Here is a 27,851-nt window from a genome sequence, read left to right as displayed (position 1 = left end):
TAAGGCAATGCCAATCTGGACGGGCCATCGCTCCCAAGGAAAAGCTTTCATACATTGCCCATCGAGTATGTGCTGCAAAGAACCACTGCTGTGATATTCCAGCAAGATGCCACTGATGACCCACTGGCATTGATGGGTACACATGATTTGGAGGTCACATACGGGTTTGCAGACACTGATATTCCAGCAGCCTGCACGATTCCTGGCGTACCTTTGAATTCCTGAAGATTTTCGAGCTCTCTTTCTATCACTTCTGTATCACGAGGCTGATACAAAGGGCGATTGATAACTTTCAGTATAGATTATAGCTCGGCCTTGTGGCAGACACGGAAAACACCGTCAGTGATTTCTTCCTCAATCACAAGTTCCGAAGTCCGGATTGCAGGAAATGAGGGGAATTGAGAAACAGGCGGATAAATGACTCTCAACGGGTCTTCTCGGATTGAAAGACTTAGTTGACCGATGAATTGTGACATTGTCATATCTTCAGCTCCGGTTTGTACATCGGGCGTATGTAAAGTGGTTTTAGTTTTAGCCTCTTCATCTAACAGCACCTCGGTCACGGTGTCCTTCAGCAAGGGAAGCGATCGATAGTCAATTAATTTAATGAACTCTTGGTATTCTTGACGTCGCTCACGTTTTCGTCTGCTTCTGCTATAGGGAAAATCACCCCTAAAAGTTACCTTAATCCACCATTTCTCGCCTGAGAGATGGTATATGAATGTCTGTGAGCGAATGCTAGGCTCTGGCTTTCCCTGGGTGAGATGATCCTCATCTTCATGATACGCTTTCAGCTCAAAGGAAGGAGTATAGCAAGGGGAGGTTGAAGCCAAGTCGACCGGCATGATAGGATTTTTGGATATTGAAGAGAAGTCAAGACCAGGTTAGCGCCAATTTTTGAACTCGGAGTCAAACTTAGAAAGGGATGTGCAAGGGGTACAAATTAACTATGCTGAGCACGTGATATTATGGCATGGGTGATTGGGACCTTTACCATGCCCGTTAACCCAAGAACTGTATGTCTGGGTTGGTTGGGTATAACTTGAAAGGTTGAATGTTTGGTTCGAAAGGTCTTGTAGTAGGCTTTTTGTCTCACAACGAAAAATTAATGGAGCGATAGTCTAGTGGCCCACAGGTGCAAGGCTTTCAAGGATTGGTCTGATAAATTGAATATGATAAACAGTATAAACAGATCAACGACATTTGAATGCATTGAAGAATTAAATGGACAATATGTATATGCAGTAATTTTTACACTGTGCAAATCATCTACGATGATCATGAATTATGCTCCTCATTTGATGATTTCTCCTTTGTTGAGGCGTGGGAGAAAGATCGAGTAGTAGAGGAGTGGGTTTCTGTCGGGTGAGACAGGAAGGACTGATTGAACTCGGTACTCAAGCTACGACCTCCAGTCTGTTCGTAGGAGGTCTCCTGAGTCTGATAATTTTCCTGGCTTTGATTTTGGTAATGAGACACATTGTAGGTGCCAGAGTCCTGAGTCATGATGGTGGGGAGGGAGAACGGGGATGTAGGTTGGTAGGCTCCACTAGCAGCGGCTCCCATCATCGGGGTATCAGAGATGGGACTAATACCGCTACGAACCGAGGAGAGACGTCGAAGCTCATTGTTGAACGCGTTGTCTTCCACATCGTGGATAGAAGTACCTGCCTTGCGGTGACCAGTGGAGAGACCACGAGAGATCTTTGAGCCACCATCACCGACTCCCAGATAGCTCTTGCCGGAGATGCTAGTGCTGTTACTTTTTGTGCGGTGGAGACCATCTTCGCCAGGAATTTCAAGCGCAGAAGCCCGAGAGTTGAGCTTGTTAGCCATAGCAGCTTCGCTGTCTTGTGCCTTCTCACGCTTGTGCAGGGTGCCGGAGGATTGTTGACCTCTGTCAAATCCAGAAGCCGCGGCGGTATTGGAGGTAAGAGTTTCCTGAGACTTCAGAGCATCAGCCGCAACAACAGCAGCGGCGGTGGTTGTTGGAACAACGCCAACACCGGGTTCGGTCTCAGCTGCACCCTTGTCGGACTTGTCATCATCATCCTTCTCCTCTTCCTCACGTTTCTCTCCAGGGGATCTGATCTTGAGCTTGCGCAGCGCAAGAACCAAAGCGCACATGAACTTGGAACGTCGAGTAGCACGGACAACTTCGTTGGACCAGTTAGACTTGTGACGAATATCAACCCGAATTTGAAGCTTGTCCACCTCATCACCAACACCGACAATCTCAATATTGATATCAGAGTGGAAGTCTCGAGAATTTTCCTTATCACGAACGAAGAGTTCCATTTCTTCGCGCAGAGCCTCAACTTCAGCAAATGTGGTATCAAAAGCGACAGCTACCTTGAGCTGCTCATGCATAGAATTGGAGCGAGTGAAGTTGTCGACCCAAAGGCTGTTCAGAATGTTATTAGGTACCTGAGTCATGCGGTGGTCGTTCACGTTGCGGAACACAGAGTAGAGCAATGAAATCCGCTCGACGATATAAGGTTTATCGCTAACCTCCACGCGATCGCCAATATCAAAGGGGTGCTTCACGAATAAGAACACGCAGGAACCCAGCACCTCAGCTGCCGTGGTCGAGAATGCAAAACTGACAGAGAGTAGGGCAGATGCACCGGTAGTGATAATAGTATGTAAACCACTAGTCACAAATGAGATAAAAACCAAAACTCCAAGAACGCCGGCAATACACATCAAGAGACCATCCAGGACACGAATTGCCTGGTCAACGTCGTGCATGCTATGGTTCAGAGCCTTGCGGATACGACCAAACTCAGTGATAGTGAGAATCATCTCATCCAAGCTAATGTCTCCATTACCGTCCTTGTCGATGGCATTGAAGCATTCCTCGGCCTCAACCTGATAATCAGGGCCAAGAACCTCGGTAATATCCTCCATGTATAACGCATCACGGCCCTCAACAACAAATGAGAGCCAGATACGGCGAGCCATCGCGGCGGCACAGCGCTTACGCTCAAGAGCCTGGATCACGATAGAGTGTGTAGCATTGGGGTTAAAAACTTGTTTGCCAGTAAGTTCTGCAGCGACATTACCAAAGGCAGATGTCACCTTATCACCAATACGGCCAACATTCTGTCCGACCTGTCGACCGACATTCTGAACCATCCGCAGCGGCATGATGTTGCTGCGCCCCTTTTGTAACCTTGGTGGTCGCCTGGTTCAATAGGGAGTCGAAAATCATATTGTCTTCCTCGCGAAACTCGGGGCAGTACATTGGGAAGATTTTGCGCGAAGCATCAAACAACACACTGACCAAGTGAACATTGCGTTTCGACTCCTTGATCTTCGCATCGAACTGCTTTCGGTGATAGCTGATGGAAATAAGTTGGACCACAGCCTTTTCAACCATATAGATCAGACTGCAAATAAGAAGACCAAAAAGGATGTTCTTAATGCTACTTTCCCAGCTAGAGACATCGCTACTATTTCCAGCTCCAAATCGCATGATCTATATCCTTTTGATTAGTTTTTCCCATCCTTTTTTTTCAACAGCTATTCTCAAAGCTGGGAAGATCTTGTAAACATACCGGCAAGAAAGTTACAAGCGCAATGACATTCCAAAGTACCAAGGTGAGGGGCGTTTCCAAGGCCCGCAAAATGAGTGCATATTTGCGGGTGCCAGAACTGACAACACCGCAGAGAGATTGGAAGACATAGGGGAAGAATTGCGCAAAGACTTTGCACCCCCACAAGCTAACCCAAAGCACCTCAATCCAAGTGAAAAACCAATAGATATGTACGCCACCAATCTCAGCATTCGGTGCCGCGGTCGCACCCACGATGATAGGAATCGCAATCAGAAGACCGATAGGAACCACGTAAATGGCGTAGCGAGTAATGATCGAGAAGTTGTAAAAAGCCTGGTAGAAGCGACCGATTCGGTTGATCGTACCGTCGAGGGGAGAATCCGAATCCTTTTCATTAGTTTCGAATGTGGTGCGACGACGACCTATGCCCTCCTTGATGGCGGAACCATCCTCATTTTCTTCATTAGGGGAGATCGCGCTGCTAGATCCCCATTTCTCCCCGCTTTGTTGTCCGTGGCTCGCGTGACTTGGGTGACTCTGTAGCGGGATATCAATTGTGACGTCGTTCGGGTTGGTCATCCCGGAATTCCCGTGGAAAAGGTCGGGCATCTGTTGAAACCGAGAATTGCTCGAAGCAATTTTCAAAATTCTCAGGCATAATGATAAGAGGCGGGTCTGGCACCTTTAAAGGCTTAAAGGGACCTGGACTTTGATCGGATTTGCCCTGAATGGATTGAATGGATCCCAGGACTGGTTAGCTCCATCCACCATCGAGCCCTAGAGTGGATGCTCTGGCGTCCGAGCCAGTCCTGTTAGCAACCTAGTTTGTTCTCCGCTTGGAACGCGTAAGCTCGCTTCCGTGTCTGAGTGGGGATGGACTACGGACTTTTGTCGTAAGGCGAAGAGTGGTCAAAGTTGAGACAGCCAAGAGAGAAAAAAATGGGACTCTAGGGTCCACTTTGGAGTTGTGAATGATGTGTCTGTCACATCATTTCGTGCATAGATCTACGGAGATACATGTACCGGGGAAAAGTTAATTAGCATATACTACTTGATTATGGAAAGTGGCGTTGTTTCACTATGTTTTCCAGGGTTCATTGAAGTAAAAAATCTCTGAAGCACGGAACAACCCCGATTCAGATGGTCTAAGTGGCGTTTTCTCGGCATTTTCTCAGCTTTAATTTCAATATCTCCAATATCTAGGCCCACTTATTCTCCACTGGGCGTTCAAATGTGATCCTCTAATCATGTCCCTGAATTTATGTCCCTGGATAGCGGACACCATCACCGAACGGTCCAAGAGTGATTAAAGTACCCCCACTAAGTTGATTACTATCGAATTATTAGTCTGTATAGAGTACGGAGCATGAAGTACATGTATTCCATAGTCTCCAGCTGTACCAAATCGATGCATTAAAGATGAAAACGGAAATCTAGTGACTCAGCACGGTCCAAAAAAGGGGCTCCGAGGCTGCATAATTTAGCCTCAACTGAGCATAATTCTAGCTCTACTCAAATGATAACCTTGGAAGAGACTAATATTCTCATCTAAAGATCTATCATCCAAGCTAGCAGTAATCTTTGCATCAATTAATGATTTTCAAGGACGGAGTTCTCCGTATGCAGTACCAAGGTTGAACATTGGAGTAAATCGATAGCAACCATGGATCGGCGACTTGAACTATTAATATAGTAGATGCTAGTGCGGGTTGAATTTCCGTGCCTTACATCTCATATTTCAACTTGAACATTCTCCAGATCAACTCACTCTAAGACTTCACCAAAGGCACAACGACCTAACTTGAATCTCAGATATCGAGGGCGCTTGGGATAAATAGCACTTTTTTATCCACTTTCTTTTCTCCCAACTACTATATCATGATTACGGTATATCGAACATTCGAACCTCCAAGCTTTCCAAGGGTATTTGCTTTGTATGCTCCTGTGAAAAGGGAATGGGCGACAGCTTCGGAGACCATTACGGTATAAATCAACCCTGAAAATGCGCTTTGAGTCTTGTATTTCAAACATTTGATTTTTTTTCAAACAATCTACAGCCACCTCTACTTTCTTTTACTGATTTCAACCTACTATGATTTATACTTCACTCATCATATGCCCAGGTGATCACGTGTAGTTCACCAGTTGACCTATCTACCAACCTTGGAAGTTGATTTCCGCATGGACATTTCAGATGAGCGATGTTTCATTCGACATCCCTTTTATCATATTCAAGGGTTACTAGTAATTATTGACTACAGCATAGAACTCAGTCACTCACCGGAAGAAAATGGTCACCTACACGGATTCCGAGGTTATTGGTAGCCTTGTAGCCTTGGGGGCCCTACGTAGGAAGCTGACAAATTAACAATCACCTCATACCACTTCAACCAATCACCATGGAGCCACCTTTATCGTTGATCCTCATTAATAATTATTCGTCTGATGCTCAAGGCCGAGATGCCGAGATCCAATATTGAAGGTGTGACTATACACAAGGCTGGCTCATGGGAGTTCAAGGCCAGCGCATTTAAAGATGGCATTAAGCTTCATTTTCAATGGTCATACAGATAAGAAAAGCCGAAGTTCACTGGAATCACGGGCTAATTATCAGGATTTCAATATCTAAGACCCTCGATCATGTCTACCCATGTAGAACAACCCATCTTGAGCGCCAAACCTGAAAGCTCCATACTAGACCCCGTTGTCGACTCTGATATCTCGACCACCGAAAACCAAACACCAGAAAAGTCTCCCGTACCTCCTCCTCCAAATGGGGGATTAAACGCCTGGTTACAGGTTGCGGCAGCCTTTTTCCTTTTCTTTAACTCCTGGTAAGTCTAATATCAGCCTTCAAAGAGCTACGATTAAATTTACCTAACACATTATCCTCAAGGGGTCTTGTTAACACATTCGGTGTCTTTCAAACCTACTATGAAGACACGCTACTTTCTACTTACTCTGCATCTTCCATCTCTTGGATCGGCACTGTGCAAGGCTTTCTTCTTTTACTAGCAGGAGTCATTGTGGGTCCAGCTTTTGACAAAGGTCATCTCAAAAGTCTTCTTGCCATCGGCCTATTTCTCGTGGTCTTTGGATTGATGATGACTTCATTGTCAAAGGAATACTATCAGGTATTCCTTGCTCACGGTGTTGTCGTTGGAATCGGCTGTGCATTTCTATTCCTCCCTTCTATAGCCGTTTTAGCGACCTATTTTTCCTCCCGAAGTGCTTTAGCAACAGGAATCACTGCTGCTGGTGGAAGTATTGGTAGGAAGTTCAGAATCGAATGCTTTGTTTAAAATTTGCTAACTGAATCTAGGATCCGTGATCTATCCAATTGTATTTCATAAATTAATTGGTCCTGTCGGATTTGGCTGGACTACTCGCATAATTGCATTCATCGCTCTTGCCGGTAGTACCTTCTCCTTGGCCGTTATGAGACAACGTCTACCGCCTCCTCAAAAGGCTCGATCTTTGATAGATCTAAGTGCTTTTAAAGAACTACCATTCGTTCTACTTTGCTTTGCTCTTTTCTTCAGCTTCACGGGACTTTATTTCCCTTTCTTTTACCTGCCTTCATTCTTCAGTGACTCTCTTCACGCCAGTTCCAACATCTCATTCTACATAATTTCCGTCTTGAATGCTGCATCGTTCGTTGGACGAATCACACCGGGTCTTATCGCGGACCGAATTGGCTCTTTGAACACGGTTATGCCAGTCAACCTGCTTGCTGCTATTATGGCATTTGCTTGGATGGGGATTCATAACGAAGCTGGTGCTATTGTCTTTGCTTGCATTTATGGGTTCGCGTCGGGTGCAATTGTCTCGTTACCACCCACCATTCTTCTTAGATTGAGTCCCAACTTAGCTATTGTGGGTACTCGCATGGGTATGGCATTCACTTGTGCTGGTTTAGGACTATTGATTGGAAATCCCATTGCGGGTGCCTTGTTGGATTTGGAGAAGGCTATCTTCTGGAAGGCTCAGCTTTTCTGTGCAATCATGGTGGTGACGGGCTTGGGTTTCTTTATTTGGCTACGTCTTTTCATGTGGAGACGTGGTGAGGGATGGAAGCTTTGAGCTTATGCATTCAAGGTATTGTGAATAGTGATAGATATCAAGGTTTAAACCTAGATTTAGCCTGGAAGTAAGATGAAAATAAAAAGAAAAGTTCTTAAGGAGATTCGAACCCTCGATGTTCTAATATAAATACCCTTTAATCTCCACCAATTGCACAGCCACAGTCACATGACTGAGCAGTGGCTACTTACACAGTCATCCAATGGATCTCAACGTTGATTGGTCTAACGTACAGGGGACACTTTGCTTCTGTTTTCCATCAACGTATTCAGCACTTGCGATCTGCGATTTCCGTCGGACTTGTTATCTTCTCTTTCTCCCACCCCCTCTATCACAATAATGGATGTCCCCGAGCCAGACCAGTCGCCTTTCACGGCCGTCACTGCACACACCTCTAAACTGACCAGGGTAAGTTCTCATGAGGGGATTCCGGATGTCCTCGAGACCCCCGATTCCGGCAGTAACTCTCCCGCGTGGCACCGTGCTGATAGTTGCATTATAGCAATACCAATCTTACCTGGATGCCTCGACTCCTTATACTACTTACCGTTGGGTAGGAAGTGGTGTTCTCCTGCTTATGTTCTTCTTGAGAATCGTTCTCGCGCAAGGATGGTACATCGGTACGTATCTCCGGGTTCCTGCAGCCAATGTCTCAAGGACTCAACCTCATTGAGAAGAGATTCAATCTCCAGAGACAATTATATCATACCAATATCAAGAATGAAAGTCACTAACACTATTAAATAGTCGCCTACACATTGGGAATCTACCTCCTGAATCTCTTCCTCGCCTTCCTTACCCCGAAATTCGATCCCTCCCTCACACAAGACGAAGGACTTGAAGACGGCGACGCAGGTCCCTCTCTCCCTAGCAAGCAAGACGAGGAATTCCGTCCCTTCATCCGCCGTCTCCCCGAATTCAAGTTCTGGCACTCCGCCACCCGCGCCGTCGCCATCGGCTTCGTGTGTAGCTGGTTCTCCATGTTCGATATTCCCGTTTTCTGGCCCGTTCTCGTCGTTTACTGGATTATTCTCTTCGTTCTTACTATGCGCCGACAAATCCAGCACATGATCAAGTACCGTTATGTGCCGTTTTCCTTCGGTAAGACGCGGTATGGCCGTTCATGAGTGTGAGATGAGTTGAGTTCTCTATCTCTCACTCTTGGATTCTCGCATTCGACTCGGTTCTTTAATCATGATACGAATCCTCTTATTCTGTTTCCCTGACTCTTTTCTTGTCCATGATCCTTTCCTCCGTTTCCATACTCAAGATTCCGCTTAATTCACTTCCTTTACTTCGGTTTATATTCCCGTTGCCTTTTTGTGGACTGGACTCTGGTATCTGGACAGGCGTGAGATGGGATCGGTATTGTCTATGTGTGTATGTGTCCTAGTGACTTCGATAAGATGGATGTTATGAGCGATTGAGCGATGGGCGCGAAAAAATTGGATCATTTGAATAGGGGATGGTGAGCGAGTTTTTATGTCCTCCCATAATATTCCCATTGTTTCTAGAGGGTGTTTCATGTTTCCTCTTCATGTTTTTTTTTCTTTTTTCTTTCTGTTATTACCTGTGTATGTGTCTGCCTGTGCCCTTGCTTGTTGTTCTTAGCTTTCATCCGTGAGATATGATTATTAGAGCTTTGGGCTAGTAAATACACTGGCTTGCAATGTTCCAAGGTTCAAGTTGATTCATGTTCAAGTTTTCATTTGAATGGTCTTTTAATGGCATTTCCTCAGTACAGTCGGCATATCGTGCCAGTGCTATTGATATTCATATGTACAGTCTTTTCCAATGGAGAATGATCTCTATCTCTTAACAACTTGAAGAACAACCGCTCATGAGAAACCAAATTTTGTCATATCAGCCTCTGGCGCCAGCAGACGCCAAACACCCCAATAACTGTGCGGTAAAAATGAAGACAAGAAACATCAAAGCGCAGGGGGAGTCATTAGAACAGAATGGAAAACAAAAGTCTTAAGAAACTAGGCATTAATCTTAAATTTGCAGGTCTTCAACACTGTTGGATCGCTCTGTCGTTCCAACAGCGCTGTCGCCAAGTGACAGAACGGAGATAGTGCGGTCACTCTTAGGTCGAGAAACGTCTTTCTCCTTAGTACAGATCCAGGTCGATGCATACATGTTGACACTAGAAACTTATTAGTCAATGTTCCAATCAAGCGAAAGAATAAGAGAACCTACCGGTCAATAGATGTTCCTGGGAAACGGGCACCGACACGGCGGGCTGTAAATCCGTTCTCTTCAAAGTGCTTGATATACCAGGGATCGATACTGGCGGAGCGGAGAAGGATGCGGCCGCCCTTCTTCAGAGCATGGTTCAGACGACGGGCTTGGGCAGCTGCTGCATCTTCGGTAGGATCGAACCAGTCCATGGAGTCCATAACCTATAGCCGGCGTCATTAGCACGGGTGGTTTAGAAAGAAGAAATATGGTATGTACTTACCACGGCAATTGTTAATGTTCCAGGAGTGATGCGGTTGATAACTTCGTTAATCTCATCGGTGTGAATGCGAAGGCCATCGAATGCACCGGGAGTGGAAAGCTTCACATGCGCTTGCGGTGAGAGGTAAGTGGGGTGGCATCTATCATTCTGTTAGAATAAACCTCAGTTTGCGCCATTCTAGATTAAACTTACCGGCGAGAGAACTTGCCCTGCAGACAGAGGTAGTAGAAGTAGTTGTCGTTGCTGAGAAGAGTGTCCTTCACAACGGGATCGAGCGTATCCACAACGTATTCCCAGATCGACTGGCCACTGACATCCTTGCTCTGCTTCATATCGGAGTTCAATCCATTGCGGCGGAAGAAGTCGTCGACAATCATGTTTCGCTGGTTACGGGGCACACCGGCAGCCTTCCAGGCGAACCACTCGGTACTCACGATAGCCCAGTTCAATGGCTTGCTAAGGAGGACCTTGCGAATCTTAGGCCAAATTTCTCGCTGCTCAGCGAGTGTCTGGACTTCACACATCTTGCGCACGTCGTTTTCAAGTCCAAAGCATTTAGCCAAGTAGCGAACCATGCGGATGGCATGGCGCGAGCCACCGGTCTCGTATAGACCATGGCCAGATTTGGAGGTGAATACGTGGGTGTGCTCGAGCCAGTATTGGAATGCCTGGCTGGACAGATGGGGACTCATCTTAGAAATGAGCAGCTCACGGAACTGTGGGTGTTTTCCCTCGCCGAAGATCTTCCACATATCGCGGTGACCCAGGGCCATATAGCTGGCAACCTTCAACTCGAGGAGATGGTTTTGGTTAGGGTTCAGGTCGACTGCGTGCACTCGTCGTGGGTTCTTCTGGAGATAGTCTAGGATATTATCACCAGCGCTGGTAATCGCCAGGATGACATCGTCGGGGCCGATATTGAGAAGTCGGTGGTCCACTCGAGGATCCTCCCAGGTGAAAGCATAAATATATTCATTTTGGAACTGGGTGTGCTTTGGCAGCATGTCGTTGTAGTGGATTCGGTAGTGGTGGTTTTGGTAGAAAGAGGACGGGAGAGGAAGGTTGGCACTCAGGTTCACAATCGCGGACTCGTAGGCCTTTGAGCGGACTTCACGAGCGCTTTGCTCGGCAGCTTGCTCCCGCTCTAGCTGGTGATTGGCAGGAGACAGATAAGGAGACTCGGTGAAAGAGGCATCGAGTCTCTCAATGGTATCTTGGCTGGGGGTTGAAGCGATCTCCTTAGGGCAACCGACAAAAATGTAGTAAGGAATACCGCCCAAGAGGTAGTTGCGATCACTGGCTGATACAACGGTTCCAAACTTGTATTCCAAGTAGTCTCGACGAGCGGCCTCCAAGTTGACACGGTCAAAGTCAAACCATGTTCGCCAGAAGACACGGCCAAGCCAGTTAACATGACGGTTGAAGGCACCACCAGTGTAGTTGCGAGAAGAGACATCCACAATATTTTGAACTATTTTGTTTATTAGTTGATTTCATTTCTGTTTTTTTCCCTTCACTCCAAGGGTGATTTACCATAGAAGTCACAAACTCCCAACACACCGTAGGGAGTGAGACGAGAGGTCAATGAGTCCACCACACTGTAATAATCTGCCAAAGTCAGAAGCAGAGCCAGACAGGTAAAAATCTAGTACATCCACCTACCTGGGATCATAGATAAGCTGTAGCTCATGGTAATCAGGTCTGCGCAATCGCTTATAACAGCATTCGCCGCTCGGGGGTCGATTGTTCGCTCGGGTAGCTGGAAGGACCGGGCATCCTGGCACAGAACGGTAACATTTTTCCATCCCAGACGCTCAAAGCGCTTACGAGCAACTTCGCAAAGAGATGGTGACAGATCCACGAGATAGACATGTTCGAAAAACCGATCAACAGGGACAAAAGCCGACATCGCTTCGATGTTGTATCTAATTGTGACACCAAGTTAGCTTCAACTCCAACCATTGTATGTGTATGATAATCCAATGCTATGCCTACCCAGTACCACCACCAATCTGGGAATTATTGTTAGCTTCGGCTCTTAGTGGACGGGATGCAGCTTATGCAAACTTACATCCACCCACACAGCCTTTCCAGACTTGATCTCCTTGCTCTCGATCTTATACTTCAACTGCGCTGCTACCAATCCCAGCATATCTTCACGGCCCCGAAGGAGACGGCGACGTGTGGCATCGTAGACGGTGGCCTGTCTCATTTGTGAGTACATTTAGGATCTTTCTCATTGTCCCAATTGTTGAAATGCGCACCTGTGTACGGTAAAAGCTCTCCAAAGCATCCTGCTGGTGCAAAACGGATTTATCATGAGGCTTGAGGAAATTGGCGTAAATGAATTTGAGATAGGTCAAGGGGCCCTGATCCATATCGACCTTGACCTGTTGAAAGGAGACAAGAAGGACCACGCCCACCAAGGCGAAGACCAGGAGTGCGGCTCCTGCGATGTAAAAGTGTAACCAATCCATGTTGAGCAAGCGAAACGTGGAAAGTGAGTAGTTTCGAGGAAGTAGCGGGGAAGGAGCTTGGGACAGATTCATATAACAATGAAAGCACGAAAAGGCCGATAACACGCGCCCCATCATGAGGGGCAGAGGGCATCGTCCATATCCTATCATCGCAACACATGGGTGGGGAGACGATAAGAGCGGACTAGGTGGGGGATTTAGTTAACTACGGATGGTTAATTGAGAGAGAAAGTACTAGGAACATAAGTCCGAGGGTAAATCCTCATAGTATGAATAGGTCACTAATACCCGCAATTTACTCCCGAATGCTCCTCTCATATAAATCTTAATAAGATCGACGTCCGAGTCCGGCCATCTGATTATTTGCTATCATTTATAAGTGGATCGTGACCGGGTGGATTTAGGTGTACCTATGGTACCTATGGTCTACCTATGGTGCAAGCAGTCACTAAGTAGTAGTAATAAGTGATAATGACCACGGTTAAACTATTAATTGTAAAGTTCAACTTTAAGAGGAATTGGCTTTAACCTCCCTGCAGTAGTGTCGATATCTGGGAACCACTAATAACGCTAGGTACCCGCATGTGCCTAGTAGCGGGTCTTCCACTAGGCTCACGGGAAGCCCATCACTTCCGCCCGTGGGGGAAACACTGTATCCCCATAGGCCCGCTACCAGGCTCCAATCATCGTTACGATCACCAGCACATTGGGTCTTCCCCGGGTTTGAATGGGATCTTCTAAAATTATAGAGTATGGAGTGTACTCCATAATAAAAAGGGATTGACGGTTTCAGTCTCTTTACTACAGACACGCTCGAAATCAGTTTCATCTCTTTACTCTCTTCAATTTAGCTCTAGTTTTCCCAACTTATGGTTAGGCTACCCCTGAGCCATACGGTGATGTGATAAAAGTTCACGTTGTGGTTCTTACCGCCTTAATTCTGCCACTAATTCTGCCGAAGGAATTTCCATAAACTTGATAAATTTTAAACCACTCAAGTGCTGATTATTTTGAATCATCTTTTATATCTTGTAGGAGTACAATGTCAGTTAAATATTTATGTGGTCTTATCTTGGTTCTAAAAAATATGTTTGCAATCTTCTTTGAGGTCTATAGAAATGGGTGGTATACTATATTGGGAAGGCGGGATACAAGGCGGTAAAAATCATCACGCAAACTTTTATCCATCAATCACTCCGCTGTATTCTGGGCATTATCTCAGTACGGTAATAAATAAAAGGACAAAAATAGCTACCGTATTACCCGTGTATTACTTATGCGTTATCAAGAACTATCCACCTACAGTGGCGCCGCAAAAAGTCTGCAGAGAACCCTAAGTGCCTTTCTTTACCGCTTCCTTATTGAGGAGATACCGTCAACTAATTAAAACCTAGGTATGAGTGGTGTAGCCAGTATTTGCCGGCGGAATATTTACGTGATACTTCAGGTAGTCTCGGACTTTTGCGGCACCACTGTACAAACAGACCAAACAGATCGGTTGGTATAAGATTCATTGGCTATTCTGCCCAGGTGGCCATCTATTATCTCCCTTTCGGTCAATCACATTCACTCCGCCAAAACAAAGGACGAGAGAAGACATACGTAGAGGCAAAAGTAATACGATGGAAAGCTTTACAATCACTATACCCGCCCTATAATACAGCCCTGGAGGGGTTTTCGAAAACAGATTCACCAGTTGACCTGCGAGACACGCTTTATTTGCCAGGACCTACTAACGGTCCGAGGTGCTGTTTACATATAGTATCATATTTTACATAACGCTTCGTAATAAATACCCTTAACCCTTACCCCTCCATTCCCTGACTTTTCATTCTTCTTAGCACATCTACCTAAGGACAGCCGTCTGTCTTTAATTGGAATTGGAGCTCCAATACTTTTATTAGCCCATTGCTGCCACAAACATCATATCCAGCAGGATGGCTCAGGTCCAAGGCCACTGCGATGCCCGGTTCTCCAAGTTGCGTGACTTAATGCAGGAATCCATTGCTTCTGGACAAGATATCGGTGCCAGTCTGTGTATTAATATCAACGGCGGGGACAACGTGGTAGATATATGGGGAGGATACGCTGACGCGTCGACGAAGAAGCCATGGGCAAAGGATACAGTGGTGAATGTCTTCTCAACCACCAAACTAGTCACCAACCTGTCAGCTCTGATGCTGATCTCGAGAGGCGCCCTCCGCCAAGAGGACAAGGTGTCCCAGCACTGGCCTGAGTTTGCGGCGAATGGGAAGTCTGAGGTCACAGTGGGCGAAATATTATCCCACACAGCGGGTCTCAGCGCGTGGCAGGACAAAATGACACTGGAGGACATATGCGACGTCCAGACAGCAACCGACAAGCTGGCGCGCCAGGAAACGCTGTGGGCTCCCGGAACCGCAATGGGATACCACGGTTTAACGCAGGGGTTTCTCATCGGGGAGCTGGTGCGAAGGAAGACGGGGATGTCCATTGAGAAATTTGTAATGGAGGAGATCTGCCGGCCGCTGGGCAACGGGGCGGACTTCCAATTCGGGTGCCGTCAGGAGGACTGGAGTCGGGTGGCCCCCGTCATACCTCCATCGGGACCTTCGATCCAAGAGGTGCTTAGCCAGCAGGTGGGATATGACCAGGAATCAATTATGGTGCGCACGCTTTGCAACCCTTTGCCCAAGGCAGAAGACGCCAACACTGTACTCTGGCAGTCCAGCGTATTAGGCTCAGTTAACGGCCACACAAACGCTAGGGCATTGGTCAAGATACTCTCCTGCTTCTCGCTCGGCGGGATATGTGCGGAAGGTGGTCATCGCCTGCTGTCGGCTGAGACAGTGAAACTGGCGTTTACGGAGCATGCAATTGGGATGGATCTGGTGACGGGGCGTAGCGGGAGGCGCGGACTGGGGATCTACCTCACCGGACCTGGGTCGGGAATCGCTGAAGGCAAGCTGCCGGAGGGGACTGTTGGGTGGGGTAGCGGATGGGGTGGTTCGATCGTGGTTATGGATAGTGACAGGAGGCTCACGATTGCGTATACAATGAATAGGATGCTAAATGGAGATCATCCTTCCCCGGCAGCGTATATAAAGGCGGTTTACGAGATACTTCAGGAGTTAGCCTAGCTACATACAGACGCGCTCGAAATCCGATTCACCTATTAACTCTCTATTATTTATCGAACTCTACCTCACATAACAACATTGAACATACCAATTATGGCTACATTACCTAAGGTCAAATATTTGTCAACCTTGGAAGCACAACTAGAATTTCGGTATGGTAACAAACAATTGCTTCAAAATACCTATCATATCATATTTGCATGGGCTACAAGCTAATTCGGTCTCTCTAGACCTTCGCCAAGTCACGTATGAAGAGAACATTTGAAGATTGTCATTCAAACCTCTCTCTCCTGAGGCCCTTTCTAAAGCACCCAAGGAGATTTGTAGTCTGCGCCCAGGCAAAATCAATATGGTCAAGAACAGCGGCTTCCAGGGCTTTTCACTTACCCTGGCCAATATTGAATGCACAAATGAAGATGCATGCTATGGCTCCGGCTGAATCAAACACTGATCAGATTGATGGATATCCAAGTTAACTGGCCTGTTGAGTAACGATCGTATCCTTGTTTCTGAAAAGTTACAACCCCACAGCTCATGTAATTTAATCTTACAATACGTTTCGAGACCCAGCAGAATACTAAGTCAAAGACAGACTAGCGTGTTTCAGAATAAAGGTCAGGAAAGACCCTTAGAAGAGAAGAGAGTAAAAAGGTGAACCTGATTTCGAGCGTGCCTGTAACTGTTACATGTAAATTTATTGATGATTTTATGATTAATATTCGTTGGTCATTTCAAATATTGTCTACATATGGATGACTGATAGCAACTCGTGGACTCCGTGAACGTGTCGTTACATGCATAATGCTTCATGCAGAGGACACTAGGTACTAGGTACCTATGCATTAGGGTCATATCATCATTGGTCTACGGAGTAATTTAAGACTAATTGCCCTAGAGGCTAATGAAAATCCATACTTGTCGACTCCTTATTCATCGACTAAACCGCCATTCCGCCATTGATGGGCCTTGCCCCATTGACTCGGAGCTCCGAGTCCATCGCGAGAACAGCTGGAGCCACTAGAACTCTTTGAGAATATTTCCTTTCTTTGTCGCTTTCTGAATGGTCCTAATAAATAAATAGATAAGATAGATTCGTGGATTAATTCTTCTTCACACATGTGACTAAATAATGTATCATGCGGATTCTTGAGGCGGCTGTTGCTGGTCTGGAGAGCGCCCGATATCGCCCGCACAGCGCGTGCCAAGATGACTAATCGTATATTTGAGGCACGGGCGTGTCTGGACGAAACCTTCCTTGAAGTTTGAAGATCATATTGAGATCCATGGATTTATTTTTAGGCTTTGGGAGCACAATCCATGTGGAATTAAGCACTGGAGGAAACTTCAATTTTTCTTTTATTTTCTCACATTTGTTGATAATGATGCCAGGTGCGTGCGTATGTTTATTCGAATTGACGGTTGGAACCGGGACTCGGATGAACTACTATAAAACTCCAGCCCTTGCACATGTGAAGATACCTACGGGATCCTCAATACTACCCTGCCCTCAATCTCCGAGCGCTCCAGTCTCTGCAACACATCAACAATGTCCTGTAAATCAAAAACCTCAATATGAGCTTGCACATCACCCGCAAGCGCCATTGCCAACAACTCATCCATTTCTTGATCCGTCCCCGCTGAATTTCCAACAATCGTAAGACCTAAAGAATGGTGTCAACATGTATTCTGGTACGCGAACAAAGAATTTCCTAGAATTACCTTTCACAATCATTTCAAATGGAGTAGCTGGAAGTCGGAATGGGATATGAGGGATACCGACACAAACCAGAGTTCCGAGCGGACGGAGCATATTCATACTTTGCTCGTAAGCCTTTTCGCCATTCGCCGTACAGATCACCGCGTGCACACCCAGTCCAGATGTAGCTGTTTTGGCACCCTCGACTATATCGACCTCTCGGAAGTCTAGGAATGTAGTAGCTCCAAGTGATAGACAGAGTTCCTTCTTTTTGTTGCCCCTGCAGGAAGTCAGTACTTGTCCATTTGCATAATGGAGATTGAGCTTCATTCTGACGTATCAATTGCTAGGACTTTGATGCCCTTTTTGGCTGCGATTTGGATACCCCTTTATGAGAGTTAGTACATTCAATTTTCTCGAAAAAGAATGACGTTAGAGCAGTGTAGTTGCATACATATGACCTAAACCACCACCAGCCCCAATGATAACAAGCCAGTCGCCTGGTCTAGCTTTGCTTTTTTTGATCGAAGAGTACATGGCGATACCAGCTGAGAAACATCAGTTATTAGACTCAGCTTCGAAAAGAATATTTCTTTTTCTGAGGTTCAAATGTTCATATATCACTTACCGCAGAGAAGAGGTGCTGCTAGATCTGGAGAGAGTCCAACTGGGATTTTTGTGGCGTGAATAGCTGGGCTGACAAGATATTCTGAGTCTCGAGTCAGCATGTATATCATATTAGGAATTGCCAGCCTATTCTGAAATACTCACGCTGAAAGGTACCCGGGACATTCTGCAGATGATTTTATTATCATTAGCTCGTGTTTCCAGCTCTAGAGAGGGAAATAAATTGGGGGACATACTGCACCAGCGTTTCTTTGATACGGACATGCCGTATGATTAATCTCGCATATCTCGCACTCGAGACACGAACTATACAGCCACCTTTTCACAATGTCAACAAATCTCCGTGCTTGGGAAGCAATCCATGTATAGATCTAAAGTACTGACCTAATTCCAACCATTTGACCCATCCATTTTTTCTCCTCGAGGCCACCTCCAACTAAGACGTAGATTTAGTTAGCCAACCTCAATTCGACAAGATGCAAACAACCATCGATAGACCATCAATCCTTACCTGAAACAACTCTACCCACTCCCTCATGACCAGCAACATTGGTCTTCATGGGAGTATCACCACGAATGCTATGCACATCGGAATGGCAAACGCCAGAGAACTCCAATTTGATCAAGACTTCGCCATCTCCTGGATGTGGCACATGAGTGCTACTGATCTGCACATCCGAAACATCTTTCCCTCCTGATGCGGGGATGACAGCTGCGATCTGGGTAGATGGAATAGCCATGTTGATGGGGGAGAACCGAAGAAGAACACTTGTGATGGGAAACACTGTAGCTTCTCCAATCCAGTATTGGCGAGAAGTGTAGTAGATAAGAAAGAAGAACAGCCCGATGTCGCACTCTTAATGAATTGGAGATGCGGGCATATCTCGGTGCGGGGGTCAGTGCATGCTTATCTCGGAAGATAGGAATCATCAAGCCGGTCATGATATTTTACGCAAACTTGAATATGGATGGATGATACCCCCTATGCAGGGTGTATACACATTCGAGTTCTTGCCTTGGTTGTATACATCAGTCGCAAGTATGTGAAGAAATGGCCAGAGTAGCATTTTCATTAAACTATTATCTTTAAACAGTCGCACAACGCGATACTCCAAATCGTATAGCAATATAAGACAAGGACTCTACTGATTACAGCAGAGTCGAAGAGAATGAACAGCATCACACCTCCTAATGCAGCAGATCAGCTCCAGGTCTGCGTGAGCAGCCTGGAGTCTAAGGTATCAAAGATCAAATTCTATCGCCCGGAATCAAATGATGCGTTTCATGCGTTTCATGCGTTTTCGGCTTGGATGGTTTGCTGTATAAAGGGCATTTATTAGCGATTTTCCATAATAAATGGAGATAGAAGGCAACATACCACCAACCAATCCATGCCTTCGTCAATACCCTTTCCATCAATCGCAGAACAAGCGACAATACTCCAGTTTCGATCACGTAGCTCTCCCAATTTCAATGCTTCCGAGATCTCACCAGCTCCCTTTGCACCAGGTTGATCCTGCTTATTGGCAAATACAAGCAGGGCCGCGTCGCGAAGTTCATCTTCATTCAGCATAGCCGCTAGCTCATCTGCCGCGGTTCCCAGCCGCTCGATATCTGTGGAATCGATGACGAAAATGACAGCTGCTGTGTTGGCGTAGTAACATCGCCAGTATGGACGAATAGACGTTTGGCCTCCAAGGTCCTAGAAAGTAGATACTATGATCAGTGGGGAAACAAAATTATTCCATAACTCTGGCCCGCATACCCAAACATTGAAATTCAAGTTTCTATATGTGACGGATTCGACGTTAAATCCGATGGTGGGAATCGTGGTAACGACTTCGCCGATCTGAAGACGCAAGTTGTTAATACCTGGAGTATGCTAGAGCAAACGCGTTCAAAGCTCCCGCGGGACACTTCGAGTCGATTTCCATACCTTAAGTCTGTACAGAAGAGTGGTCTTTCCGGCGTTATCCTGAATTGAAGCCAGGGTTATTAGCAAGTGACCTCTAGCTTTGGGCGCATTGGGATGGTGGCCCGGCGTCAGGTGGCATGGAGACATACAAGACCTAAAATGAGGATTCGAATCTCCTTTTTCGACCAAAAAAGGGAAGCAAGACGAGATAATGAGCCACCCATGATTGTGTCAGATAGGTAGGTTAGAGTGGCTTTGAGTGTTTAATCGCGTTGCCCAACGAGGGACGGAGAGTCGGACACTCAAGGTTGAGGTGCTTCGGGCCGAAAGAGGGAAGGAGGGTCTCGAGCGAATAGAGTAGTGAATATGTTTTGACTGCAACTAAACCTATCAGAGGTTTGGAGGTGTTTGACAAGTTGCAAGGGAGAGTGAATCAATGATGGTGGCAACCGCATTGGACCTTGGAGCAATCGGCCTGTGCGTGTGGGCGGTCAATCGGGATCATAGTGAATGGCTCTAGACTGACCCGAACCAAGCTTCCCACCTCCCGGGATTTCCTACTTGAAGAGACTCCTTCCTCCACATTCTTCTTCTGCCCATCTGTCGTGGAATTTATTCATATAATTGTCCATTCAAGGCCTCGCAGTTTGGTCCTGAGAAGACCTATCTATTCATTATCGAGAGTTTACGCCTCGGAGATAGCGCGCCCGCTCCATTTACGCACTCCCTGGATTCGCCGACATTGACCATTGACCAAATCGAACCGGCGCAAAGCAGAGTTCATCATGGTTGGAAAGAAATCGGGCAAGGCCCTTCGAGATGAAGGTGGGTATTCCAGAATACATGCTTCAAATCGGCTGGACTATCTAGAGATCCCAGGCTAATTGATGAACTACTAGGTCTGGAGCGGACGGACAATAATATGGATCTCTCCAGCTGGCCACAGGTGGCAGCAATTAACCAAAAGAACTACTACACGTATGAGTTCCCGAATCCAATTGATCTGGTATCTGGCGACTGAATTACGAGACTGACAATTCTTTGATTTACATAGTGATTACCTCAAGCGAGACGATCAGTATCTGGCATTCAGATTGCAAAACGAAGAAGCTAGAACCAAAATGACCAAGTCCGCGAAAGACCGAGACCGCGCTCTCGCAATGGCAAAAACCGAACCTGCAGAGGGAGAGGCGGAAGCAGATGGCGATGCCAATATGGAAGATGCAGAGGAGACCCCAGCCGAGACAGTAGGCTCAAAGGTCATTGTGATCCATGTTGGCAGCCAAAACCTACGAATTGGATTGTCGAGCGATGCACTACCGAAAACAGTACCAATGGTGATTGCGAGAAAAGCGAAAACAAGCGAGAGCGAGGATCAAGAGGAACCGAATCCAAAGAGACAGAAACGTGATGATGGTACACCCGAAGAGCCTGAACATCTTTTCGGAACAGAGGTAAAACCCGCTTTATCATGAGAAAAACGCAACTCATTTGCTAACATCGGAATAGTGGTCCTCTCAATTTAACAAGATGTCAGCCGATCTCAAAGTCCACATGCGTACAAACAAGCGTCGAATGTTGCCCAACTCTAAGGAGATGGTGGTCAACTTTAACCGACGTACAGTGCCGGAAACCATCTCTGAGCATAATGATCCAATGCGCATTGAGTGGACTGAACTTTCAACCCCTCCACCAGAGTATATTGTCGGACAGGCCGCATTAAGGGTACCGGACTCATCTAAGCCTCGATACAAGCTTTACTGGCCTCTTCGAAATGGCTCCTGCAACGAACGGGATTATGCCAGTAAGCGCATGCTTTTCCTGGATATCTCCATAATTCTCGAGGATGCCATCAAGAATCAACTCGGCTTGACTAGCAAGAAGGACTGGGCTCAGTACTCCTGTGTTTTTGTCATTCCCGACTTGTATGAAAAGTCATATGTCACCCAGATTCTAGAGATGTTGATGCGCGAGTTTTCATTTGCCCGAGTTTGCTTTATCCAAGAGAGCCTGGCTGCAACTTTTGGCGCTGGCTTGACTTCCGCTTGTGTGGTCGACATCGGAGCTCAGAAGACATCAATTTGTTGTGTAGAAGAAGGCATGTGTGTGGAAAACTCGCGCGTAAACCTGAAAATGGGAGGCCGCGACGTCACCGAAACATTTATCAAAATGATGCTGCATGACCATTTCCCTTATGCCGACATTGATTTGTGGCGAAGATACGACTTTCTGTTGGCAGAGGATCTCAAAAGGACGATCTGTACCATGGCAGAGGCCAATGTCTCTCCACAAGTTTTTGATTTCCACCTCCGAGTGGCTGGTCAAGATACTCAGAAACATACTTTCAAGGCATTCGATGAGGTCCATCTTGCCCCAATGGGCTTTTTTGAGCCGACCATCTTTGATAACCCGCCGAAGCTTGATGGGCGTCGCAAGCTGATTGAACGCTCGGTTGACATCTACGACGGTCAGACTAACGATCCTCTCTCAACAGCACAATCAGAAATCTTGACAGCCCTTGCCCCTCCGCTCCCCAAGACCAATGGAGAACTACAATCAGCCCCAGCAGATGCACAAGCAACCCAGAGCAAAGCCCAGCAATCGGGTGCATTAGGTCGAGTCCAGGACCAAGAAGCTACGCCTCATTCTTCTGTGGCAGGCTCCCCAGCGCCAGAAACTACAGGGACACCACAGGCTGGTGGAGCTAATACTTCTGCTGCCCCTGCAACAAGTACGCAGACTCCTCGCATTGCCGTTGAAGAGCGTGACGACATCCTGCCTGTTTTCCCTCTCGACAGTGCAATCTTGACCTCGATCGCTCATGCAGCCCGCTCTGATGAGAAGAAAATGAGAGACTTTATTGGTGGTATCATGGTTATTGGTGGTGGTACCCTGACCAGTGGGTTTCACTTGTGCTTAGAAGAGCGCCTTCAAAGCCTCCGTCCCGGATTCCTCAAGGAAATCATGATTGGAGCTCCTCCCAGAGACCTGGACCCCCAGGTTGTTGTATGGAAAGGTGCTAGCATCTTTGGCAAACTAAGTGGAACGAATGATAGCTGGATCGGAAAGCTTGAGTATGACCGATTAGGTCACCGGCTCATGGCGTACAAGTGCATGTGGGCATATTGAGTTCTTCTTTGTCCTAAGCATGCTATCATGTTCTTGTTCAGACTTATGCAAAGGGCGTTCGGGTATTTATGAATATCTCTATCAATAGTGTGCTTTCTCAAATCAAGAAAAGTATATCTTTATAACATCAAATATCTAATTCCAGGTGTAATACTAGTCTATCTAGCCGTATTTAGTAATATCTAAAAGCTTCAAGTACACTGCGCAAGTGCTCTAAGTTAGCGCTCATTTACAGCTCAGTACATGGGATTTTCAGGAGTATTTATTGGGTATCACGTGACTAATGCTTCATTTACTGTTCCAAGGTTATCAAGTTAATATTAATCAATATTCATGCACTGTTCAAAATGTAGTATGGAGTAGGCGCCAGTATAATTTCTAATTTCACGGGGGGGGTGTTATGTGACACCCCCACAGATAGGAACAACAAATCTCCGAGACCCCTCCGCCCTTCCCCCTCCCCAAACAGCAAGCGGTCTCAACCAGCAGAATATGCATGTTCTCACTGCCCGAGCGGCATTCACCGCCTTGGATGCCGGTTCCAACTGCGACCTGCGAGCAACCCACCACATTTACCAACAGCAACAAAGCTGGAGGTATGGCTCTTAACCAAAAGAAAGAAGGCCAAAGCCAGGCCTCTGGGTCTGGGGGCTTTCACCAGGAATATCTCGCATCAACCCGCTTTCGCAATGACCTTCCTCCTCCTGACATGCCCCCCCAAACACCTAGACATCCCTCATGAAGGTCTTGGTCGTTTCCTGACTCCGGGCTTTGCTTCTGGTCTTGCACGTCGCGAGGAACCCAACATCGATGTTGACTCCCTCGGTGGTATGCCCATTGACCTGGTTGGTCTTCCGGGCCTCCATCTCGGAGATGAGAGTGGTAAGTTCCCTACTTTTGTTGAAGACACTCACTTTGCCGGTCTCCATGTCTGATAATTGTCAAAATAGCCATCCTAGCTCCTGAAACATCGCAACCCATTGACCCTGCTGACCTGGCGCTTTTCGCAACACCCGAACAACTTCGTAACCCCGCTCCGAAGAACACCAATGTCAGTTTCCTCCGTCGCACTCAACACATCTCTGTCGAACGCAACACTGCTTCCACTACTTCGGCCCCAGCTACTGGAACCACATCTACTCGCGCTCGAATTCCCAAGAAGCCAAAGAAGGCTCCTGTGGATGACCCAAAGCATGTCAAGAAGTTCATCCAGAAGGGCTTTGACATTGCGTATCCAGAGAGCAAGCACACCGAGGAGGATACAGAGAGTCGCGTCCGTGGTCTTCCACCTACCAAGGCAGAAATTGAGGCCTGGGCCAATCCTGTTCACCCCGACAACCCAAAGGCAAAACCTGTCGCGTTCTTCCCTGTGGTGCCTGACCTTGAGGGCTTCGCCGACCCTGGCGGCTTGGTCCAGTTTAAGTTCGACAAGGCGCCAGTTCCAGCCATCGGTAGCAAGCGAGACAAGCGCATGGACGTTGCCCTGCTACAGCCCGCAGCCCCTGAGGACCGTACCTGTGAAGAGCATGCATCCAAGTCTGCACTCCACAAGGCCAATCCAGATGTGTACCCTGACCCTGGTCCGATTCCCTGGGACTACAATCTGTATCTTCCACAGAAGCCAGAGGATGCCAAGAAGGTCCGCGCCAGTATGAATCCCAAGAACCCAGAGCGCAACGACGAGGGTTTGTACACCCATGAGGGTGCCGACGGCACCAAGTTCCATCGTTACGACCGAATCCGTACCTACGAGACCAGCTCGCAGAGTCTCAACACCGACTCAAAGCAGAGAGATCTGGCCGTGACCCTCTACCAGCCAAGTGAGGGCGAGAGCAAGCAGCAAGCCGCCTACTACTCCACCATCCTAGGCAAGACCCGTCTAAAGCCTGAGCGTGCTCGCACCATCGCGCAGGCAGGCCTGGCCCCGAACGCCTCTCAGGCCAAGGAGGAGCAAGTCGACCAGCTGCAGATCACCGTCCGGGACCCCGATGAGGCTGAGACCTACAAGCGGGCTCTGCACCGGGCTAATATCGACCCGGAGTTCGGCAAGACTCTACCTCCACCACCAAAGACTGCTGAGGAAGAGGAGGACTGAGGGGCTCAAGTCCCCTTGAAAAGCATGCCCCGGCGTTTTTACATATGGGGTCCGGCGTATGGGACAAACATGGCGTTTCCTGTTTTTTATCTTTGAATTTTTATGGGGGCTTTCTTTTCTGAAGGGGGTTTCACAGTAAGGTGAAAGTGGAGGATTAAGACCCTAAATTTAGATAGTTTTTAGTTAGGACTGACTGAAATCCCAAGGATTCAAAAAGCATTCTTTGCCATTTCATAGTATCTAGACATATCTAAGGCATCTAGTAATAATAGCTAGGCTTGAAGCTAAATGACCATACTAGGTATAAATAATTCAAACAACCATTTAATGACGATACCTTTCACATTAAGATCATCACTGGCGATAAATATTGAGTACTCTGTGCGAGTACTAGGTATCATACTTAGATGGCACGCCGCACCAGGCAGATGATTGACCGCCTTCACAACCGTAGACTCTGACCGCCCGCAAGAACCCGATTTCGCCCTATGATGATAATCTAGATCTGCAAGCGTACTGCAGAACCTCGGATCAAGCAATTGCAGTAAGTTACCCCATGCCAGCTTTGGATATTGATGGATTTCTGTGGACTCAAGAAGCACATACTTGTGATCTTCTAGTTCAGGGTCAATTGGTGCTATAGCTCCTAGCCATATACATGCACAACCAAAACCAATCAAGGATACCATGAAAGCAGGAAACTTGAACTGACCAGTGAGATAAAGGTCCAATCCGGGGGCTCTTTCGCCGAGGCCAATTAAGTGAATACCAATTGCATTTGCATAACTAAAATGACCTCCGCTTCCGCTACGATGGCCTGGCGAGCTGGCCTTCGAGCTCGTTCGCTCCCGGCGTCCCGATGGGCCCAGCGTCCTGCGGCCGCATTGCCGAACCTTGCTTCGCGCTTTCCCGGTGCGCGATACGCATCTGAGTCTGCCGGCCCCGCAACTACTGAGCAAGTCAAGGAGACAGCGAAGGAGACAGCGAAGGAGACAGCGAAGGAATTGCCTCAGCGTGCTGCTCGACGATCTCGGAAGGGCCTTTACGGCACCTCTTTGGCTTTGGCTTTGCTGTTTGGATATATCTATGGAACTGATACCCGGGCTAGCATTCACCGGTATGGAATGGTGCCTCTGATTCGCATGCTTTTCCCTGATGCGGAGGAAGCGCATCATTTCGGTGTGGATATGCTCAAGTCGCTCTACCAGTATGGTATGCATCCTCGCGAACGCGGTAACCCAGATGCTGATGGTGCTCTGGCTACTGAGGTTTGTAGCCCTTTGTCCCCACAATAAGGCTTAATTAATTTACAGTTGGATTAATGGGTTGAATATGTAGGTATTCGGTTACACTCTCTCCAACCCCATTGGTATCTCCGCTGGTCTTGACAAGCACGCCGATATTCCCGATGCGCTGCTCGATCTTGGCCCTGCTGTTGTTGAGGTCGGTGGCACAACTCCTCTCCCTCAAGATGGAAACCCTAAGCCGCGTGTGTTCCGTGTCACTTCTCAAAATGGCATGATCAACCGCTACGGCCTCAACTCCAAGGGTGCTGACCACATGGCTGCTGTTCTGAAGCAGCGCGCCCGCGACTTCGCTTACGCTGCTGGTTTCGGTGACCAGGAAGGATCTGAGAACCGTGTTCTGAATGGCGAAGCCAATGTTCCTCCTGGTAGTCTAGTCCCAGGAAAGCTTCTTGCTGTGCAGGTTGCCAAGAACAAGCTTACTCCCGACGGTGACATCGAAGCTATTAAGAACGACTACGTCTACTGTGTGGATCGTCTCGCGCAATACGCCGACATCCTCGTCGTCAACGTCTCCAGCCCCAACACCCCTGGTCTGCGTGATCTCCAAGCCACGGCACCCTTGACTGCCATTCTGACCGCTGTCGTGGGCTCAGCCAAGAGCATCGACCGTAAGACCAAGCCCTACGTCATGGTCAAGGTCAGCCCTGATGAAGATTCCGACGAGCAAATCTCCGGTATCTGTGAAGCAGTCTGGAACTCCGGCGTTGACGGTGTGATTGTCGGCAACACTACTAACCGTCGCCCCGACGCTCTGCCCCAGGGTTTCGCTCTCCCAGAGAAGGAGCAGCAGACCATGAAGGAGACAGGTGGTTACTCCGGCCCACAGCTCTTTGACCGCTCCGTAGCTCTGGTTGCCCGTTACCGTGCCATACTTGACCAGGGACCCCAGTCGGAGACCACGGAATCAGCTCCTGCTGAGCAGCCACGCAAGGTGATCTTTGCTTCTGGTGGTATCACCAATGGCCAACAGGCACGTGCGGCTCTGGATGCTGGTGCATCTGTGGCTATGATGTACACCGGTATCACATACGGCGGTATCGGCACTGTGACCCGAGTCAAGGAGGAGATGCGCGAGCTGCAAAAGAAATAAAGCGGTGTATACGTATGTATGTGGAAAAAACGCATTAAGATAGATGATTTTCATTGGTTTGTACATAGCATAGGATAAGGGATTGCATCCATTTCATTCCATTAGTCTTTTTCTAGTTAGTTTTTTGTATTCCGTAGCTGTGCGTTAATTTCTAAGAGATTATCTTCACAATTCTTTCAATATCTTCCAATATTGTGGATCATGTTTCTCTCGTCCGACAAAGTACCTCGAGTCGAGGTCATGGCCTCGGATAGTGCCGCTGTAATAGTTACTAATCATCCAGAGATGC

General features: G+C 47.3%; 11 protein-coding genes across 11 annotated transcripts; 6 read left to right on the top strand and 5 right to left on the bottom strand.

Annotated features, from left to right (window-relative positions):
* Positions 1–302: 302 nt before the first annotated feature.
* N7483_003279 (uncharacterized protein) lies at positions 303–845 on the bottom strand (the record flags this gene model as incomplete). Its single annotated transcript, XM_057086716.1, has 1 exon — positions 303–845. One exon carries the CDS (start codon positions 843–845, stop codon positions 303–305), a length of 543 nt encoding a protein of 180 aa, XP_056946545.1.
* A 433-nt stretch (positions 846–1,278) lies between these two features.
* On the bottom strand, positions 1,279–4,169 carry N7483_003278 (uncharacterized protein; the record flags this gene model as incomplete). Its single annotated transcript, XM_057086715.1, is given in 3 exon segments — positions 1,279–3,165; positions 3,176–3,481; positions 3,561–4,169. The coding sequence occupies 3 exon segments, from the start codon at positions 4,167–4,169 to the stop codon at positions 1,279–1,281; spliced, it is 2,802 nt and encodes a 933-aa protein (XP_056946544.1).
* Positions 4,170–6,200: 2,031 nt separating this feature from the next.
* On the top strand, positions 6,201–7,643 carry N7483_003277 (uncharacterized protein; the record flags this gene model as incomplete). The annotated part of the gene is made up of 3 exons (XM_057086714.1): positions 6,201–6,394; positions 6,457–6,830; positions 6,883–7,643. 3 exons carry the CDS (start codon positions 6,201–6,203, stop codon positions 7,641–7,643), a joined length of 1,329 nt encoding a protein of 442 aa, XP_056946543.1.
* Positions 7,644–7,982: 339 nt separating this feature from the next.
* Positions 7,983–8,770, top strand: N7483_003276 (Rer1 family protein; the record flags this gene model as incomplete). Its single annotated transcript, XM_057086713.1, has 3 exons — positions 7,983–8,051; positions 8,146–8,263; positions 8,391–8,770. 3 exons carry the CDS (start codon positions 7,983–7,985, stop codon positions 8,768–8,770), a joined length of 567 nt encoding a protein of 188 aa, XP_056946542.1.
* Positions 8,771–9,641: 871 nt separating this feature from the next.
* Positions 9,642–12,584, bottom strand: N7483_003275 (class I SAM-dependent methyltransferase; the record flags this gene model as incomplete). Its single annotated transcript, XM_057086712.1, has 9 exons — positions 9,642–9,792; positions 9,846–10,048; positions 10,108–10,246; positions 10,300–11,578; positions 11,641–11,715; positions 11,770–12,032; positions 12,103–12,119; positions 12,179–12,310; positions 12,372–12,584. 9 exons carry the CDS (start codon positions 12,582–12,584, stop codon positions 9,642–9,644), a joined length of 2,472 nt encoding a protein of 823 aa, XP_056946541.1.
* Positions 12,585–14,521: 1,937 nt separating this feature from the next.
* On the top strand, positions 14,522–15,703 carry N7483_003274 (serine hydrolase domain-containing protein; the record flags this gene model as incomplete). Its single annotated transcript, XM_057086711.1, has 1 exon — positions 14,522–15,703. One exon carries the CDS (start codon positions 14,522–14,524, stop codon positions 15,701–15,703), a length of 1,182 nt encoding a protein of 393 aa, XP_056946540.1.
* Positions 15,704–17,182: 1,479 nt separating this feature from the next.
* Positions 17,183–18,766, bottom strand: N7483_003273 (zinc-dependent alcohol dehydrogenase; the record flags this gene model as incomplete). Its single annotated transcript, XM_057086710.1, has 9 exons — positions 17,183–17,364; positions 17,423–17,679; positions 17,736–17,786; positions 17,854–17,947; positions 18,028–18,108; positions 18,171–18,192; positions 18,263–18,344; positions 18,411–18,462; positions 18,538–18,766. The coding sequence occupies 9 exons, from the start codon at positions 18,764–18,766 to the stop codon at positions 17,183–17,185; spliced, it is 1,050 nt and encodes a 349-aa protein (XP_056946539.1).
* A 551-nt stretch (positions 18,767–19,317) lies between these two features.
* On the bottom strand, positions 19,318–20,165 carry N7483_003272 (ADP-ribosylation factor family protein; the record flags this gene model as incomplete). The annotated part of the gene is made up of 5 exons (XM_057086709.1): positions 19,318–19,344; positions 19,405–19,728; positions 19,792–19,908; positions 19,963–20,001; positions 20,091–20,165. The coding sequence occupies 5 exons, from the start codon at positions 20,163–20,165 to the stop codon at positions 19,318–19,320; spliced, it is 582 nt and encodes a 193-aa protein (XP_056946538.1).
* Positions 20,166–20,726: 561 nt separating this feature from the next.
* Positions 20,727–23,070, top strand: N7483_003271 (putative chromatin remodeling complex subunit (Arp8); the record flags this gene model as incomplete). Its single annotated transcript, XM_057086708.1, has 4 exons — positions 20,727–20,766; positions 20,841–20,919; positions 20,996–21,395; positions 21,451–23,070. The coding sequence occupies 4 exons, from the start codon at positions 20,727–20,729 to the stop codon at positions 23,068–23,070; spliced, it is 2,139 nt and encodes a 712-aa protein (XP_056946537.1).
* A 689-nt stretch (positions 23,071–23,759) lies between these two features.
* Positions 23,760–25,165, top strand: N7483_003270 (uncharacterized protein; the record flags this gene model as incomplete). The annotated part of the gene is made up of 2 exons (XM_057086707.1): positions 23,760–23,952; positions 24,021–25,165. 2 exons carry the CDS (start codon positions 23,760–23,762, stop codon positions 25,163–25,165), a joined length of 1,338 nt encoding a protein of 445 aa, XP_056946536.1.
* Positions 25,166–25,956: 791 nt separating this feature from the next.
* Positions 25,957–27,562, top strand: N7483_003269 (dihydroorotate dehydrogenase 2; the record flags this gene model as incomplete). Its single annotated transcript, XM_057086706.1, has 2 exons — positions 25,957–26,433; positions 26,504–27,562. 2 exons carry the CDS (start codon positions 25,957–25,959, stop codon positions 27,560–27,562), a joined length of 1,536 nt encoding a protein of 511 aa, XP_056946535.1.
* Between the last annotated feature and the right edge of the window lie 289 nt (positions 27,563–27,851).

The sequence above is a fragment of the Penicillium malachiteum genome, assembly GCF_028827825.1.
Source record: "Penicillium malachiteum strain IBT 17515 chromosome Unknown utg000002l:1.0-8849297.0:1.0-8852440.0, whole genome shotgun sequence".
NCBI lineage: Eukaryota > Fungi > Ascomycota > Eurotiomycetes > Eurotiales > Aspergillaceae > Penicillium > Penicillium malachiteum.
The sequence above is the reverse complement of the archived record's forward strand: the minus strand, read 5'-3'. Positions and strand labels throughout refer to the sequence as shown.